This window comes from Dermochelys coriacea, chromosome 2, assembly GCF_009764565.3.
Source record: "Dermochelys coriacea isolate rDerCor1 chromosome 2, rDerCor1.pri.v4, whole genome shotgun sequence".
Taxonomy (NCBI): domain Eukaryota; kingdom Metazoa; phylum Chordata; order Testudines; family Dermochelyidae; genus Dermochelys; species Dermochelys coriacea.
The window spans coordinates 232,094,673-232,111,353 of record NC_050069.1 but is presented as its reverse complement, the minus strand read 5'-3'; the positions used below and the strand labels follow the sequence as shown (position 1 = coordinate 232,111,353).

General features: G+C 42.1%; 2 protein-coding genes across 16 annotated transcripts in view; one reads left to right on the top strand and one right to left on the bottom strand.

The window, feature by feature from the left end:
* Window positions 1-1,297, bottom strand: part of ARL5B (ADP ribosylation factor like GTPase 5B) — a 30,585-nt gene extending 29,288 nt beyond the window's left edge. The window contains exon 1 of one of the 6 annotated variants that reach the window (XR_006279431.1): window positions 341-564. Coding sequence is in view for 3 of the 6 variants with exons in the window: in XM_038390895.2 (XP_038246823.1) it covers window positions 341-386 (46 nt within the window). In the remaining 3 variants the exon portion in view is untranslated. Of the gene's footprint in view, window positions 1-340; window positions 579-1,018 lie in introns of those variants that run through there. The other 5 variants (XM_043509410.1, XM_038390895.2, XM_043509409.1 and 2 more) reach the window with 5 other exon arrangements.
* The window catches only part of NSUN6 (NOP2/Sun RNA methyltransferase 6), a 59,447-nt gene continuing 43,437 nt past the window's right edge, over window positions 672-16,681 (top strand). Inside the window, exons 1-5 of one of the 10 annotated variants that reach the window (XM_038390892.2) lie at window positions 672-919; window positions 7,806-7,905; window positions 8,903-9,058; window positions 10,468-10,547; window positions 14,093-14,202. In XM_038390892.2, coding sequence (XP_038246820.1) covers window positions 7,831-7,905; window positions 8,903-9,058; window positions 10,468-10,547; window positions 14,093-14,202 — 421 coding nt within the window. In that variant the 5' untranslated portion in view covers window positions 672-919; window positions 7,806-7,830. The other 9 variants (XM_038390891.2, XM_038390893.2, XM_043509405.1 and 6 more) reach the window with 9 other exon arrangements.

The window sequence follows — 16,681 nt, the reverse complement described above, 5'->3', positions numbered from 1 at the left end:
CCTCTGCTGTTGCAGTGATGAAAAAATAAGTTTGAAAGAATAGGGTGCATTAGCCAACCCCCCACTGAACTCAACGTCCCCCGCTTCAATGCCAGCCTATGACCCCCCCCAACCCCGGACGTTCCTCCCCTTCAATGCCAGCCTACGACCCCCATTCACACACAGTCCAGGCACTCCCCAAGCTCACACAGATTACCCCCCACACCTGCTCCCTCAACACTCGAGGGGTGTCCCTTCCCCATCCCAGTCGGGGCCCCATGCCTCCCTCCCCGGCAGCCTCCCAACGGACCAGCGGCTCCCCCAAGCCGGCAGAGCCCCGCCCCCGGCGAACGCCGCTCACCCTGGTCACAGAAAAAACTCCACAGCTTAGCAAATATCAGGCCCATGGCTAGGCTCGGCCGCGGCCGGACGACGTCACGCTCCGAGAGTCCCCACGACGCAAAGGGGCGCCAGCCAGCACCGGTGACTCGGAGGCGTCGGGCGGCCTGGTCCCGGGCAAGGGAGCGAGCCCAGAGAGGCGAGTAGGCGGAGCCCCCCTCAGACCCGCCTCCCCAGCCAGCCACTGCAGCCAATGCCTTCCCCGACCGCCTTGCGTCACTGCGTGCCGCCCGACGCCATTACGTCCATGCCCTCCTCCCTTACGTGAAAAAAAATAGTACGTGGCGTCACCCTCAGCTGCGGGGCTTGGTGTTGCGTTCTCCGGCTGCCCGCGGTCCTAGTGCCCGTAGCCGCATCGGAGCGTCAGGGGACACCCCTCCTCCGGGAAGCCTCCGCTGCTGCACCACCCCGGCCATTGTCCCCCTGCGGTCAGCGGGGCTCCTCGCCCGAAGCCCCAGCGGCCCGTAACCGCCGGGTAACAGAGACGGCTCCCAGCTAGGAACACCGGGCGGAAATGGGCCACTACACACGAGCTGATTTGGTTGGTTTTAGGTTCCCTGGTTGGCTAAATAATGCCGTGTACTATAGAGAGCTACAGCTCCGTCAAAAAGCGCGCTTCTTCCGCTCTTCCCTGGTTCGCCTCTTGTGCCTCTCTTTCGTGAGGCATCCAGGGGGCTGCCGCCCGGCTGGTTCTTGTCCCCGTTACGCCCCGGGGGTGGGGACTGCTCTGGTGAGGCTCGGACCGAGCTTTCCGCACGTGGCTGGCCCTACGCACGCGAGTTGTCCCCGTGAAGCCAAAGGAACGATTCAGGGGGCTCATGGAGCCACAGCAGCCCGCCCTCTCCCTGGTGCCCGTCCTCCTGGGAACCTCGCGCGCTCCCTGACAGGGGCTGAGGGGGCAGGAACGGCCAGGCGGGCAACTCCCAGGGCACTTGGAATTCGCCTCCGCCCCCAACCCTTTGCCGGCTTCTGCGCGCGCCTGCGTGGTGGGTTGCCGGCGTAACAGTCAGTGGAAGGCTGATGAGCGCCCTTGACCAATCCCAAGCGAGGCTCGGGGCGGAGTTTTCCGCCGTACCCCGGAAGAGGCGGGAGTGAGGCCGAAGGTAGGGCAGGGACGTGGAGTGCTGGCGGGGAGACGCTCCTTAGTCACTGTTGAAGGGGCAGTAGGACCCCCCCCTTGCACCCCAACGCTACCGTGGGGCCAGCGCGGTCGGGAGGGGGGAGCCTCCGCCTAACCGAGCAGAGGCGTGTCCCCGTCCCCCCCTCCCCCCCCCCCGCGAGCCGTCTCAGACGCCTTCTTCCCTCGCGGGCCCCCGACTCTCCGCGCGGCGCGGCGCGCGAACGGCTCCCTGCCCGGGGAACGGGCGTTGCGGCTGCTCTGGCAGGGCTAAGCAGAGACAGTGCGGGGCACGGTGCCGAGTAGGTGTCCCCAGAGCCGCCGGAGTTTGGGCGTGGCTAAGAGCTGCCGGGGGGTGCTGCAGTGTTAGCCGGTGCTGGTGTTACCCGGTGCACGAGCTGCGCCAGCCTTCCCGGAGCCGTGGGTACCGAAAATGCTTGCTGCTTTAGCCGCGCCGGCCCGGGTAGCGCCAGTGTGGGTACGTCAGCCCTACCCACCTGCTCTCTGTAGGGAGGGCCCTGCTGTCCGTAGTCTGGACGGGAGGAACTGCCCCGCACACTTCCCTCCTTATGGGGCTTTTCAGAGGTATTTAGGCACTTAAAGAGGCAGATAAACACCGAGACATCCCCCCCCCCCTTTCGATTTAAATGGGAGTTGGGCACCAAGGCACTTCTGAAAAATGTTGCCCAGCTGCATCTTCAGGTCCCTGAAAACCTGGCCATTGATCAAATAGCCTGTAAGGGATTACAAATATAAAAATATCAATGTAACTGGTTACATGACAGTACAAACTCTTCTGTCTTGTCACATAGCTGAGCAATTTCACTATAGCTGCACATTTTGATTTTAATTAAGTGAACCCTTGGTTACTTTTTTGGCCTGTTTTCGGAGGCAGTTTATGCAATCCATACCATACATATAGGGAGTGAAAGCAAACCATTTTGCCAATGGCATATCATAATGAAATACCTAATATATATACCTAATGCTAAACCAGATCAGATTTATTGCCACTTTTCTATGGAGATGTGTCTGGAAGTTTTAGGTCACTTATACCATGAAAATATTCATATCAGCATCTTTACATACAGTGTTTGTACCGTAACACTATTAAGTGTAGGCCTGAGTTCTACAAGTATTGTTATTGTATAAATTACTTCATAATTGCAGATTTGTTTAAACTGGTGCTTAACTGTGTTTTGAGAAAGTGTTTTAAAAACATTTTCTTTTTTAAAAGAAGTCTATTCATCATGTTTCAATTTTGAAGTATGATGAATAGACTTCTTTAAATGGCAACATTAACTTTCAATGGTGATTAAATTTAGTAGAAACATCAAGGCAGTGTGCTTACTGGTCACATTGGGACATAGTGCTAGATACAGGGACAAGGTGCAGTGAGGCAGCTCATTCCTTTCAAGGGTTGCTAAAGTGGGGAATGAGCAATTCAACCTCCCTCTTACACTCCCACCAAATCTAGTCTCCTCTGCCCATGCCCAAAAGTGATGCATCATCTTTCTTGTACCAAAAGCCTCAACTGCTTCCTTGACACAAACAAAAACCCAAGACATCTCAGATGCGTTCCTAAGTGCCAAATGTTCCTTTCTCAGCTGCCCAAACCTCTAGCTTTCCCCTGACGTCTACAGTGCAGTTACTCATTGTTATAAGTGTTGGTATTTTTAAATTTGAGGAAAACTGAATATAAATAAATATATTAAGCACATACTAGGGTGATTGGATGGGACTTTGGGTAGGGAGAGGAGAATGTTGTGGAGGGTCCCTGATGCATAATTTAGAGCAAAGGTACTGCATAGGAAAATGGAAGGTAGATCTTCTAGTTAACATTTGGCAAATACCTTTGGAAAGAACATTTGAAAAATATCAAATATAATGGTTATTTACTATCTGCTACGCTATACCAGATACATAGTTGTATATCATTATGTGCATTTATTTGAATTAAGAAGATGTTTAATACTTTGTTCAGAAAGAACGAAAGATCACACAATGGTATCTTAAAACCATTCACTGTGTAACCCTTTCCAGTCTTCCCCACAAGTTAAAGGATGCATCTTATCTTTGTAGTTGTGATAAAACATGAATTCGAAGTTTGTTTTATCATCACTGGTCTCTTTATGGTGGCAACCAATTTATTAATGGAATAATCAGATTGTTAGAATTAAGTCAGTAATAAAAAGATTAAATAAGATTGGTCCCCAAACCGATCCCTGAGGAACTCCACTGGTAACCTCCCTCCAACCTGACAGTTCTCCTTTCAGTAGGACCTGTTGAAGTCTCCCCTTTAACCAATTCCTTATCCACCTTTTGATGTCCATATTGATCCCCATCTTCTCCAATTTAACTAATAATTCCCCATGTGGCACGGTATCAAATGCCTTACTGAAATCTAGGTAAATTAGATCCACTGCATTTCCTTTATCTAAAAAATCTGTTACTTTTTCAAAAAAGGAGATTAGGTTGGTTTGGCACGATCTACCTTTTGTAAAACCATGTTGTATTTTGTCCCATTTACCATTGACTTCAATGTCCTTAACTAATTTCTCCTTCAAAATTTTTTCTAGGACCTTGCATACTACAGATGTCAAACTAAATGGCCTGTAGTTACTCGGATCACTTTTTTTTCCTTTCTTAAAAATAGGAACTATATTAGCAATTCTCCAATCATTCGTTACTATTCCTGAGTTTACAGATTCATTAAAAATTCTTGCTAATGGGCTTTCAATTTCAGGTGCCAATTCCTTTAATATTCTTGGATGAAGATTATCTGGGCCCCCCGATTTAGTCCCATTAAGCTGTTTCAGTTTCGCTTCTACCTCTGATATGGTAATATCTACCTCTATATCCTCCTTCCCATTTGTCATGCTACCATTATCCCCAAGATCCTCTTTAGCCTTATTAAAGACTGAGGCAAAGTATTTGTTTAGATATTGGGCCATGCCTAGATTATCTTTAATCTCCGCTCCATCCTCAGTGTTTAGCGGCCCCACTTCTTCCTTCTTAGTTTTCTTCTTATTTATATGGCTATAGAACCTTTTACTATTGGTTTTAATTCCCTTTGGAAGGTCCAACTCTACTCGACTTTTAGCCCGTCTCACTTTATCCCTACATGTTCTGACCTCAATTAGGTAGCTTTCCTTGCTGATCCCTCCCATCTTCCACTCCCTGTATGCTTTCTGCTTCTTCTTAATCACCTCTCTAAGATGCTTGCTCATCCAGCTTGGTCTACAACTCCTTCCTATGAATTTTTTCCCCTTTCTTGGGATACAGGCTTCCGATAGCTTCTGCAGTTTTGATTTAAAGTAATCCCAGGCCTCCTCTACCTTTAGATCCATAAATTCTTCAGTCCAATCCACTTCCCTAACTAATTTCCTTAATTTTTGAAAGTCAGCCCTTTTGAAATCAAAAACCCTAGTTGCAGATTTATTTTTGTTAATCCTTCCATTTAGTTTGAACTGAATTAGCTCATGATCACTTGAGCCAAGATTGTCCCCTACAACCATTTCTTCTGTGAGGTCCTCGCTACTCACCAAAATTAAATCTAAAATGGCATCCCCTCTAGTCGGTTCAGCAACTACTTGATGAAGGAATCCATCAGCTATCGCATCTAGGAAAATCTGAGCCCTATTATTATTACTAGCACTGGTCCTCCAGTCTATATCTGGGAAGTTAAAGTCTCCCATGATCATGCAGTTTCCATTAGTATTTATTTTATTAAAGACATTACAAAGGGCTCTATCCATATCCAAATTAGATCCCGGAGGTCTATAGCACACCCCAAGCACTATCGTAGGAGAGGCTTTACTAGTTTTCTTCCCCAATGTAATTTTTGCCCAGACGGATTCTGTCTTATCCATTGCATCGCTTCTTATTTCTTTACATTCTACCTCATCATTGATATACAATGCTACTCCACCCCCTTTACCTTTGTTTCTGTCTTTCCTAAAGAGCACATACCCTTCAATACCTGTAGTCCAGTCATGACTACTATTCCACCATGTTTCTGTTATCCCTATAATATCTGGTTTCACTTCCTGCACCAGTAGCTCTAGTTCCTCCATTTTGTTACCTAGACTCCTCGCATTGGTGTACAAACATCTTAATTTTTGCTGTTTGGCCTCGCTCACATTTTGTACCCTATTAGGCACAGTCATTCTACAGCCAGTATAACCTATTAGACTAGTATCCACACCGCCCTCACTCCTTATATACATTCTTCTACCCACGGCTGTATCCTTTCTTACTTCATCTTCTTCCCTCTCAATGCTAAAATCTGGCGTGGAGATTTTCTGGACATCTCCCATCCATCTCCCCCCAATTCCTAGTTTAAAGCTCTCTTTATCAGTTGTGCCAGCCTCGATTCTAGAAGTCTATTTCCTTCCCTACTCAGATGAAATCCATCCCGAGAGAACTGACCTCTGTCCATGAATGCCTCCCAGTGGCCATACATCCCAAAGCCCTCCTTATAGCACCACTGCCTAAGCCATCTGTCGACAGTCATAATCTTGTTACACCTTTGTTGCCCTTCTAAAAGTGGGAGTGTGCTAATAAAGTTTGCAGATGATACAAAGTTGGGAGGTATTGCCAATTCGGAGAAGGATCGGGATATTATACAGGAGGATCTGGATTACCTTGTAAACTGGAGTAATAGTAATAGGATGAAATTTAATAGTGAGAAGTGTAAGGTTATGCATTTAGGGATTAATAACAAGAATTTTAGTTATAAGTTGGGGACGCATCAATTAGAAGTAACGGAAGAGGAGAAGGACCTTGGAGTATTGGTTGATCATAGGATGACTATGAGCTGCCAATGTGATATGGCTGTGAAAAAAGCTAATGCAGTTTTGGGATGCATCAGGAGAGGCATTTCCAGTAGGGATAAGGAGGTTTTAGTACCGTTATACAAGGCACTGGTGAGACCTCACCTAGAATACTGTGTGCAGTTCTGGTCTCCCATGTTTAAAAAGGATGAATTCAAAGCAGGAGGTACAGCAGGTACAGAGCAGGTACAGAGAAGGGCTACTAGGATGATCCGAGGAATGGAAAACTTGTCTTATGAAAGGAGACTTAAGGAGCTTGGGTTGTTTAGCCTAACTAAAAGAAGGTTGAGGGGAGATATGATTTCTCTCTATAAATATATCAGAGGGATAAATATAGGAGAGGGAGAGGAATTATTTCAGCTCAGCACCAGTGTGGACACAAGAACAAATGGGTATAAACTGGCCACCAGGAAGTTTAGACTTGAAATCAGACAAAGGTTTTTAACCATCAGAGGAGTGAAGTTTTGGAATAACCTTCCAAGGAAAGCAGGGGGGGCAAAAGATCTATCTGGTTTTAAGATTCTACTCAATAAGTTTATGGAGGAGATGGTATGATGGGATAATGGGATTTTGGTAAGTAATTGATCTTTAAATATTCAGGGTAAATAGGCCAAATCCCCTGAAATGGGATATTAGATGGATGGGATCTGAGTTACCCAGGAAAGAATTTTCTGTAGTATCTGGCTGGTGAATCTTGCCCATATGCTCAGGGTTTAGCTGATTGCCATATTTGGGGTCGGGAAGGAATTTTCCTCCAGGGCAGATTGGAGAGGCCCTGGAGGTTTTTTGCCTTCCTCTGTAGCATGGGGCATGGTTGACTTGAGGGAGGCTTCTCAGCTCCTTGAAGTCTTTGAACCATGATTTAAGGACTTCAATAGCTCAGACATGGGTGAGGTTTTTCATAGGAGTGGGTGGGTGAGATTCTGTGGCCTGCGCTGTGCAGGAGGTTGGACTAGATGATCAGAATGGTCCCTTCTGACCTTAGTATCTATGAATCTATGAATAAGTCTTTGTGTAAAATGCAATTTCCAATAGTTAATTAACATGTTAAAATACAATTAGCAACGACACCAGCTAGCCAGTACAAACACCACCGTAACTCATAACTTAGGGAATACGTCTTGTAAAAAGTTGCATTGTGTTTTAGTAACTTATGCAAGTCCATTCACTTTACTGTGAGCTGTAATACTTAAAAAAATCAAAAATCAGTGTTTTGAAAAATTTCTTACTGTTTTGATGAAATATTCACATTGGTGAGAAATCTGGAGGAGATAATGTCTTTTCACACAATATACCTAATTATGTGCCTCATAATGTCCCATACACTTTCTTATGATACTGTTGAATAACTATCAAACCCAACACAAACTGAATTTTTTGCAACCCTTTTCATTTGGCTATTTAATTAGCAATTATGCAAATGAAATATCTTTAATAAAGAAAACATTAATTTGTTTATTGCTGTTGTTTACCAGGAAGGCTATTGCACTATAAAGGAAAATGTCTTTTTTTTCAAAAATATTACTGCAACCAGAAGTTGAAGAATACCTTGGGAACGTGTTTAGAAATAAGGAGGTATGTGATAAAGCTAACTCAACCAGTCAGCCTGTGTAAACAAATTTGCCTTTCACTGGTTGAATGTTGAACTGTGCAGCCATTACATTCTTTTAACTTTATTTTTTCTATGAAATTACTGATACACTTTTATTGTGAGAGGCATTTATCTTTAGTATTTAGAGTTAGAGAGATCTTTTCAGCAAAGGGCTCTGATCCTGTAATGAGTTCCATGCAGAGCATCATTGACTTCAATGGTCCTGTTTGGATTCAGGAGTGTGACTGTACACTGCTCATTGAAGAATTGGGGCCTAGGATTGTTAATTCCATCTAGAAGTCATAAGGGCTAGTCTAATGTGTGATTTCTAAAAGTATGAATATAGCTATAATATGAAAATTTGTTTTTAAACTTTTTGGGACTTTTAATAAACTGAATATACTGTTAATAAATGTTTAATAAGTTCCAATAAAATTCATCTTGGGGTATCACAATCTAGTCTTCTTTAAAGTCTTCCAAGAATAATTATCACTACCACCATCTCCCCATCAAAAAAAAAAAAAAGTCCACCATCTCCCACAGATTAGACAAACTACCTGAATTTCTGTTGTAAAAAAAAAAATTTTTTTTTTCAAGCTTCTTCATCCATCACCCAAACTCATCACAACTTTGAGTCGCAGTCTGCTTTTTTTGTCTCTGTATATCTGTTGCTTTGTACAGCAAGCTAGCCATACCACTTAATAGAGCAATATCAAATCTGTGAAGATTAATGCTAATGCCTGTTCCAATATCAGTTTGTTTAGAATATTCTTGCTCAATAAATGGACTGGTCTTTTCAGCAGCCAGACTCTGCTCTTGTGTGTGTATGTGATTCTCACTGAAGTCAGTGGGAGCCGCATATGCATCTGAGGGTCTATTACATGACATACATAAAGTAATGGTTGATTTAAACTTTTTGACTACAACAAGCACTACTGCATGAAGCTGTTTATTACTAATGTATATCTTTTTTTCTTTTAGCTCATAAGTGCTTTAGGCACACTGGAAGCAGAGAGGAAATATGAATCTCTATTAAATTGTCTATCTCATCCTCCAGCTTTCACAACTGTTAGAGTTAACACTCACTTGGCTTCAGTGAAACAAGTGAAAAATCTGCTGTTTGAAGAGATCCACAAGGTTTGTGCAGTTTTGTGTCCCAGTTATCACGAAAGATAGCTACAAGATTTCTGGTTTTCTAGCTGATTGCAAGAGCCTTTTTTCAAATAATGAAACAATTCCTAAACTTGATGGGTATGTCTACTTTCAGTTTAGTGCTGGGATGAAAATCCTATTAGCACTTTAAGAGTCAAATGGAAACAGGTAGAGTCTGTGAGTTAAGTCCAATACTAGTCAATATCTGATACATTAAAGGAAGTTAAAAATACCCTAGTGTCCTAGACCAATTGTGCTTTCATCAACAGGAGAAAAAACACGTTTGGGTTTTTTTGCAAAGTTCTAAAGAACTTGAGTTTTATTGTAGATAAGGTCTAATAAAAAACACCAGCGATTGATTCCGAGAATTTCTTCCTTTGCATTTTTGAAACGTGCACACTCCTTCAGAAATTTAAAATCTATAAATAAGGACCATATAATACTCATGAATTATTTGTATTATAATAGCACCTGTAGACCCTAATTAGGATTTTGGTCCCTTTGTGCTAAATACTTTACAAACCTAGAATGAAGGCACTGCAATCTAGACAAGGCAACAGAAATAGAAACTAGTAGTCTGAGAAGATATATGCAACAAGTATAGAGCTTGCTTTTAATAAAAGGTGACAGAAAAATGAACTGATGTTGCAATGTTTTAGTTAAGAAGTGTGTGAAATTGAAAGAAACCGAGTATCCAAATAACTTGAGCAATTCCTGCCTGCTGGTGTAACAAAATGCTTTGACGTTTAGTTAATTTTTTTATTTTTTTTTGTTCTATTTATTTTATGACTGACTGTCTTTATCTGACAGAGATAATTAATTGTAAGCCAGAAGGTCTGAAAGTAAATTGTTTAGAAATCCTACCATATCTCTTCAGTCTTTCTGAGAAGATTCGGTTCTTCTATAAATAAATTATTGATGTTGGTGGGTTTACAGACAGCAACTGCATGACCGGGGCCAAGACACTTCTGTAATGTGAAAGCCGTTGGCGCTACTCTAACTGTTTGCTAGGAGGGTAATGAATTATGCTTGTTTTATCATACAGCTTGTTCTAGGAATCTGGAACGGGTATTTTAGTCAAATTTTTTGCTTTGTAAGGGGAAATGCTTTGCTAAATACACAGATACAGAGAAATGAATCCTGTCAATGACTCCTAGTGTGGTCTTGGCATTTCTGAATGTACTTATTTATCTCTTGTGTTTTAGCTTGAGTATTTATAATATACAGCATTTCCTAATGTAGGATTTCCCAGCTTCTCATCAATTAAAGATACTGTTTTACCATTCGCAGATATAAAGTGTGAACTGAAAAATAATTAATTCCAAGTACAATAAAGTACTTTTTAAAGCATTGTTGATTGTTAATGTTCTTTTATTTTTAAAAAAATTCAACAGCAGTTTAAAGGTCTTAGTGTTCCAGTTCTTCAGCACCCAGAACTTCAGGACATCTTACTTATTCCTGTCATTGGACCCAGGTTTGTAATTTTCAGACATTAAGAACTAATTTGTGTTACTGAGTTTCACGACAGGTTTTACATTAACCCATTTTTGATAACTTAGACACTGTTAAAAAGTTGCAAGTGTTTTTAAGCCAAAATATGCAGTACTTGTCCTATATAACATACATTTTTGCTCTTTCAAACTCCCTCAGAATTTTGTTATATTTTAAAAGACCATAATCTTTTCTTTCTCCATTTATGATAGTGGACTTCATATTAGTTTTCCCTACAGCAATTGCCGTGTGGTAGAGTATGTTAGGAGGAGGTAGATTATCTCTGCTGAAGGACTTGGGACTTTGGCAGGACTTCAAAGTATAGGGTCTTGCAGTAGTGAACAATATTCCTCCGTTAGAACATTTGCATGTACAAGACTCACATGAGTGTATTTAGGGAAGGTAGCATGAATGATAATGTTAAACAGGAATTCCAGGGTCACATTTATCCCCCTATGCTCATGTTCTACAGTATTCATACTTAAGCTGGTTTTTTTCTAGTTTTCATTTAGACAGCTTTAGTGTTCCCTCATTGTTTGCACTCTTGGAAGTTTTTTTATTGCTTAATTTAACTTTACAGTTAGAAGGATAATCTAAGGTTTCAGAGTAGCAACCGTATTAGTCTGTATTCGCAAAAAGAAAAGGAGTACTTGTGGCACCTTAGAGACTAACAAATTTATTTGAGCATAAGCTTTCGTGAGCTACAGCTTACTTCATCGGATGCATTTGGTGGAAAATACAGTGGGGAGATTTATATACATACACACAGAGAACATGAAACAATGGGTTTTATCATACACATTGTAAGGAGAGTGATCCCTTAAGATGAGCCATCACCAGCTGCAGGGCGGGGAAAGGAGGAAAACCATTCATGGTGACAAGCAAGGTAGGCCATTTCCAGCAGTTAACAAGAACATCTAAGGAAGAGTGGGGAGGGGGGGGAGAAATAACATGGGGAAATAGTTTTACTTTGTGTAATGACTCATCCATTCCCAGTCTCTCTTCAAGCCTAAATTAATTGTATCCAGTTTGCAACTTAATTCCAATTCAGCGGTCTCTCATTGGAATCTGTTTTTGAAGTTTTTTTGTTGAAGGATACCCACCCTCAGGTCTGTAATCAAGTGACTGGAGAGATTGAAGTGTTCTCCGACTGGTTTTTGAATGTTATAATTCTTGATGTCTGATTTGTTTCCATTTATTCTTTTACATAGAGATTGTCCAGTTTGACCAATGTACATGGCAGAGGGGCATTGCTGGCACATGATGGCATATATCACATTGGTAGATGCGCAGGTGAACGAGCCTCTGATAGTGTGGCTGATGTGATTAGGCCCTATGATGGTGTCCCCTGAATAGATATGTGGACATAGTTGGCAGCGGGCTTTGTTGCAAGGATAGGTTCCTGGGTTAGAGGTTCTGTTGTGTGGCGTGTGGTTGCTGGTGAGTATTTGCTTCAGGTTGGGGGGCTGTCTGTAAGCAAGGACAGGCCTGTCTCCCAAGATCTGTGAGAGTGATGGGTCGTCCTTCAGGATAGGTTGTAGATCCTTGATGATGCATTGGAGAGGTTTTAGTTGGGGGCTGAAGGTGATGGCTAGTGGTGTTCTGTTATTTTCTTTGTTAGGCCTGTCCTGTAGTAGGTGACTTCTGGGTACTCTTCTGACTCTGTCAATCTGTTTCTTCACTTCAGCAGGTGGGTATTGTAGTTGTAAGAATGCATGATAGAGATCTTGTAGGTGTTTGTCTCTGTCTGAGGGGTTGGAGCAAATGTGGTTATATCGTAGAGCTTGGCTGTAGACAACAGATCGTATGGTATGATCTGGATGAAAGCTAGAGGCATGTAGGTAGGAATAGCGGTCAGTAGGTTTCCGATATAGGGTGGTGTTTATGTGACCATCGCATATTAGCACTGTAGTGTCCAGGAAGTGGATCTCTTATGTGGACTGATCCAGGCTGAGGTTGATGGTGGGATGGAAATTGTTGAAATCATGGTGGAATTCCTCAAGGGCTTCTTTTCCATGGGTCCAGATGATGAAGATGTCATCAATATAGCGCAAGTAGAGTAGGGGCATTAGGGGACGAGAGCTGAGGAAGCGTTGTTCTAAGTCAGCCATAAAAATGTTGGCATACTGTGGGGCCATGCGGGTACCCATCGCAGTGCCGCTGATTTGAAGGTATACATTGTCCCCAAATGTGAAATAGTTATGAGTGAGGACAAAGTCACAAAGTTCAGCCACCAGGTTAGCCGTGATTTTATCGGGGATACTGTTCCTGACAGCTTGTAGTCCATCTTTGTGTGGAATGTTGGTGTAGAGGGCTTCTACATCCATAGTGGCTAGGATGGTGTTTTTAGGAAGATCACCAATGGATTGTAGTTTCCTCAGAAAGTCAGTGGTGTCTCGAAGGTAGCTGGGAGTGCTGTAACGTAGGGCCTGAGGAGGGAGTCTACATAGCCAGACAATCCTGCTGTCAGGGTGTCAATGCCTGAGATGATGGGGCGTCCAGGATTTCCAGGTTTATGGATCTTGGGTAGCAGATAGAATACCCCAGGTCGGGGTTCTAGGGGTGTGTCTTTGTGGATTTGTTCTTGTGCTTTTTCAGGGAGTTTCTTGAGCAAATGCTGTAGTTTCTTTTGGTAACTCTCAGTGGGATCAGAGGGTAATGGCTTGTAGAAAGTGGTGTGGGAGAGCTGCCTAGTAGCCTCTTGTTCATATTCCAACCTATTCATGATGACGATAGCACCTCCTTTGTCAGCCTTTTTGATTATGATGTCAGAGTTGTTTCTGAGGCTGTGGATGGCATTGTGTTCTAAATGATCTTTCTTACAACGAGGCTTCAAAATTACACACAATTGTCAATTTTAAGTTTACCAAGACTCTGTCAAGTGGGCTTGTAAATTATAGGGGTCATAAACAATACTAGTGTGTACAAACTGTACATTATATTATGGTATTTGCTGTCTCTCTCTTACATTGTTGGACAGTACTTTATTATTTGTTGTCGCGCACTGATCTTAAATCCTCCTATGAAGTACCAATCTCTAAATAATCCACTATTTGTACTTGTCCTTGACAAGTCTGAGTCATTACCTTCCTTATTATCAATCTGGACACAGTAGCTACAAGCAAAATTCCCTGCATCGTGTTCAAATATTTGTTGTAGTAAAGATTTATGGCAGTTATTAAATTTAAAAGGTCACTTTTTGACCATCCTGGTTGAACGCTAGATTGTTACTGCCAGAGAAAGTGGAGAAGAATGATTTTCACATCTGTTAACAACTTGATTTTGTATATTTGTATCAGATTTTTGGCAGTAGCAGTTTTGGGGCTGAATCTGCATTTTTTCAAGGACTGCCGCTTGGTTTTATTCTTTACTTTTAGCAGGACTGAACTGCATCTTGTAAGTTTGATGTACTGTAGATGCATATTTATCCACCACCCTTTCTCAAACAGCATGTATGAACGGACTTTTTTTCTAAAATAGACTGATGTCAGCAGGTTTTTGTAATGAAATTACACTTTGTATCCTCAGGAAGGATCTACAAAAGCAATCATCTGAAGTCATTGTTGGAGCCCAGTGTGGGAATTCAGTGCTACGAGGAGCGCATGTCTTTGTTCCAGGAATCATATCTGCTTCAAAATGTAAGAGTTCTCTAATATATTCCAGTAGGATTTAGAGGGGGGGAAACAACCATCCATTCCAGTTGACATTTAGTATCTATTTTACTTTGTTTTTGTTTGTAAAACTTTCTTGATTTTTCTTGTGCAATACTTATAACAAAATGGTGCATGCTACCTCTCTTCTTCTGTGCTTTTTTCAGTTCTCTCTCCTTTTTAGAGACTTGAATTTCTTAACAGCAGGATTGTCTGTCATTGATATTTTTATATTCTTTTTCTTTTGACTTGAAAAAGAGGGTTTTTTACAAAGATCAGATGTTTTCAAGTGAGACATAACCTGACCAAACTTATGTCATTTTGGTGTGTATCAGAGAGATTAATTTTGTAGATTTTCTAATAAGCTTCAGTAGTTGCTATTAAAGTCAGTATTTACCCTTAGTACTGCCTAAGAAAAGCACATTCAATTTAGTAACTTCCCAATCTAACCAAGGGGAAATATGGGGGCACATGATTGATACTTCTGTGTAGTTAATGGCCACTAATGTAAGAGTTGTTAGTTTTTGAAAAAATGGCAAAAAGACACATTGACTTCATGATATCTTAGGAACATAAGAAAGTAGATGTAAAGGAGAACTGAAGTTTTTGTTTTTTGTTTGTTTTGCTTTCCCTTGACATTGAAATTGGCGTGTTTGATGTTATAATGGTCTAGTGTGACAGATTGACAATATCCTGAATGTACCTTATTGAATTAAATTAAATCTGATTGAATTAGGGGTAATACCTTTGTGGTAGATTATATTAAAAGTGCAAATGTTTATGTACTGTTGTGAGATTGTATGGAACTTCTATAGCAGGAAAACAAAATTAATACAATCTCTGGAAGGTATGAGAAAGTTCAAAGGTTTTTTTGGAACAATATGTGTGTCGTGGACATTCTAGGAAGTTCCTTGAAGAGAGGGAAATGCAGGTTTTCCCCTCTGAATCCAACATATTGAAGATAAGATCTGGGGAGAGAGACCTATTGTATACTAATTACCTGCTTCTGGAATCTCCAGATTAAAGACCCCTGCTCTGTATTAAAGGCTGGATTAAATTTTTCATGAGTATGCTTGTTCTGAGGTGAATCTGTGATGAACTTGTAACCACAAGGAAACACTTAAGGTGGGGTGATGAAAAACTGCTCGTGACGGAGCCCATGTTAGAGTTGCAATGAAATCTGGTAAATCTGCTTATTAGCGTCTGTGTTTTTAATATGTTTTCTCTGTAATGCGTTTTACCTTAAGAATAAAGTAGGCTTCCTTAGAAAGAAACAGGTGGTAACTTTTATCTATACCAATCACTCCATTATCAGAAAAATCAAGCAGATTCAGGCAGATTGTCTTTGCTGGGAGTAACACAGTGAAGGCAGGGAACTGTTCAGCCTGGACATACCCAGAAGTGGGTGACATGCGGGTCTCCACAGCAGAGCGGCAACAGCTCGGGTGTTGGAAGCCTGAGAGTGGATGCCCTTGCTGGACCACTGAGGGGAATACAGGTGCAGTTGCTCTGAACTGAGATCTAGTATTGACTTCTATTATTTCTTGGCGAGAAAAATCTTCCTCATATCTAATTTATGGAGGTTCTGAAGTTATTATGTGAACCCTTGTGTCTCTCTCTCCCTGTGCCAGCGAGCCAGAAGATAATCTTCTACATATGCTATTGAATAGTGCTTAGTCTTCAGCTACGTATTGAAACAATTTGTGCTACTTATTTTTTTAAAGATCAAACTAACTTTTATAATATAATTGTGGATGATTCACTTTGTTATTATCATGGTAATGACTATGGCTGTGTGAACCACAAGTCTTTGTTTTTCCATCTAGATCAACTTTTCTCAAACTGGGGTCCATGAGGGTACTGCAGGGGATCCGCGGGCCCTGCTGATCAACTCCTCCCCATTCCTCCCTCAATTTCTCCCCCTCCCTCCCAGCGCCTCCTGCACGTTGGGGAACAGCTGTTCAGTGGCGTGCAGGAGGCGCTGGGAGGGAGGGGGAAGAGCGGAGATGGGGTGTGCTTGGAGGAGGGAGGGAAGAGGAGGGGCAGGGGTGGGGTGGGAAGAGGTGGGGAGGGGCCTTGGGGGAAGGGGTGAAGTGGGGGCAGGGCTTGGGGGGCCTTTGGGGTCCACAAAATTTTTTTCAATCAAAATGGGGGTTCTTGGGTTGCTAAAGTTTGAGAACCGCTGATCTAGATAAAAGTAAATTTTAGCCCTGAATAAAAGAAGCACTTATGCATGTGCTTAAATTCAGTCCTCTTCAGAAAAGTACTTAAACTCGTGGTTAACTTTAAGCATGTGCTTAAGTCCCATTGACTTAATATGTATACTTTCCTGAATCTAGGCATTTATGAGAAAACAAGTAAGTTGCTTCAACTGTTGTTGAAACTGCTTTCATTTTGTACAGTTCTACTCATAAATATGCAAAATACTTACTGGATGAGCTAGTGATTTATCATCATTGCTGTACAT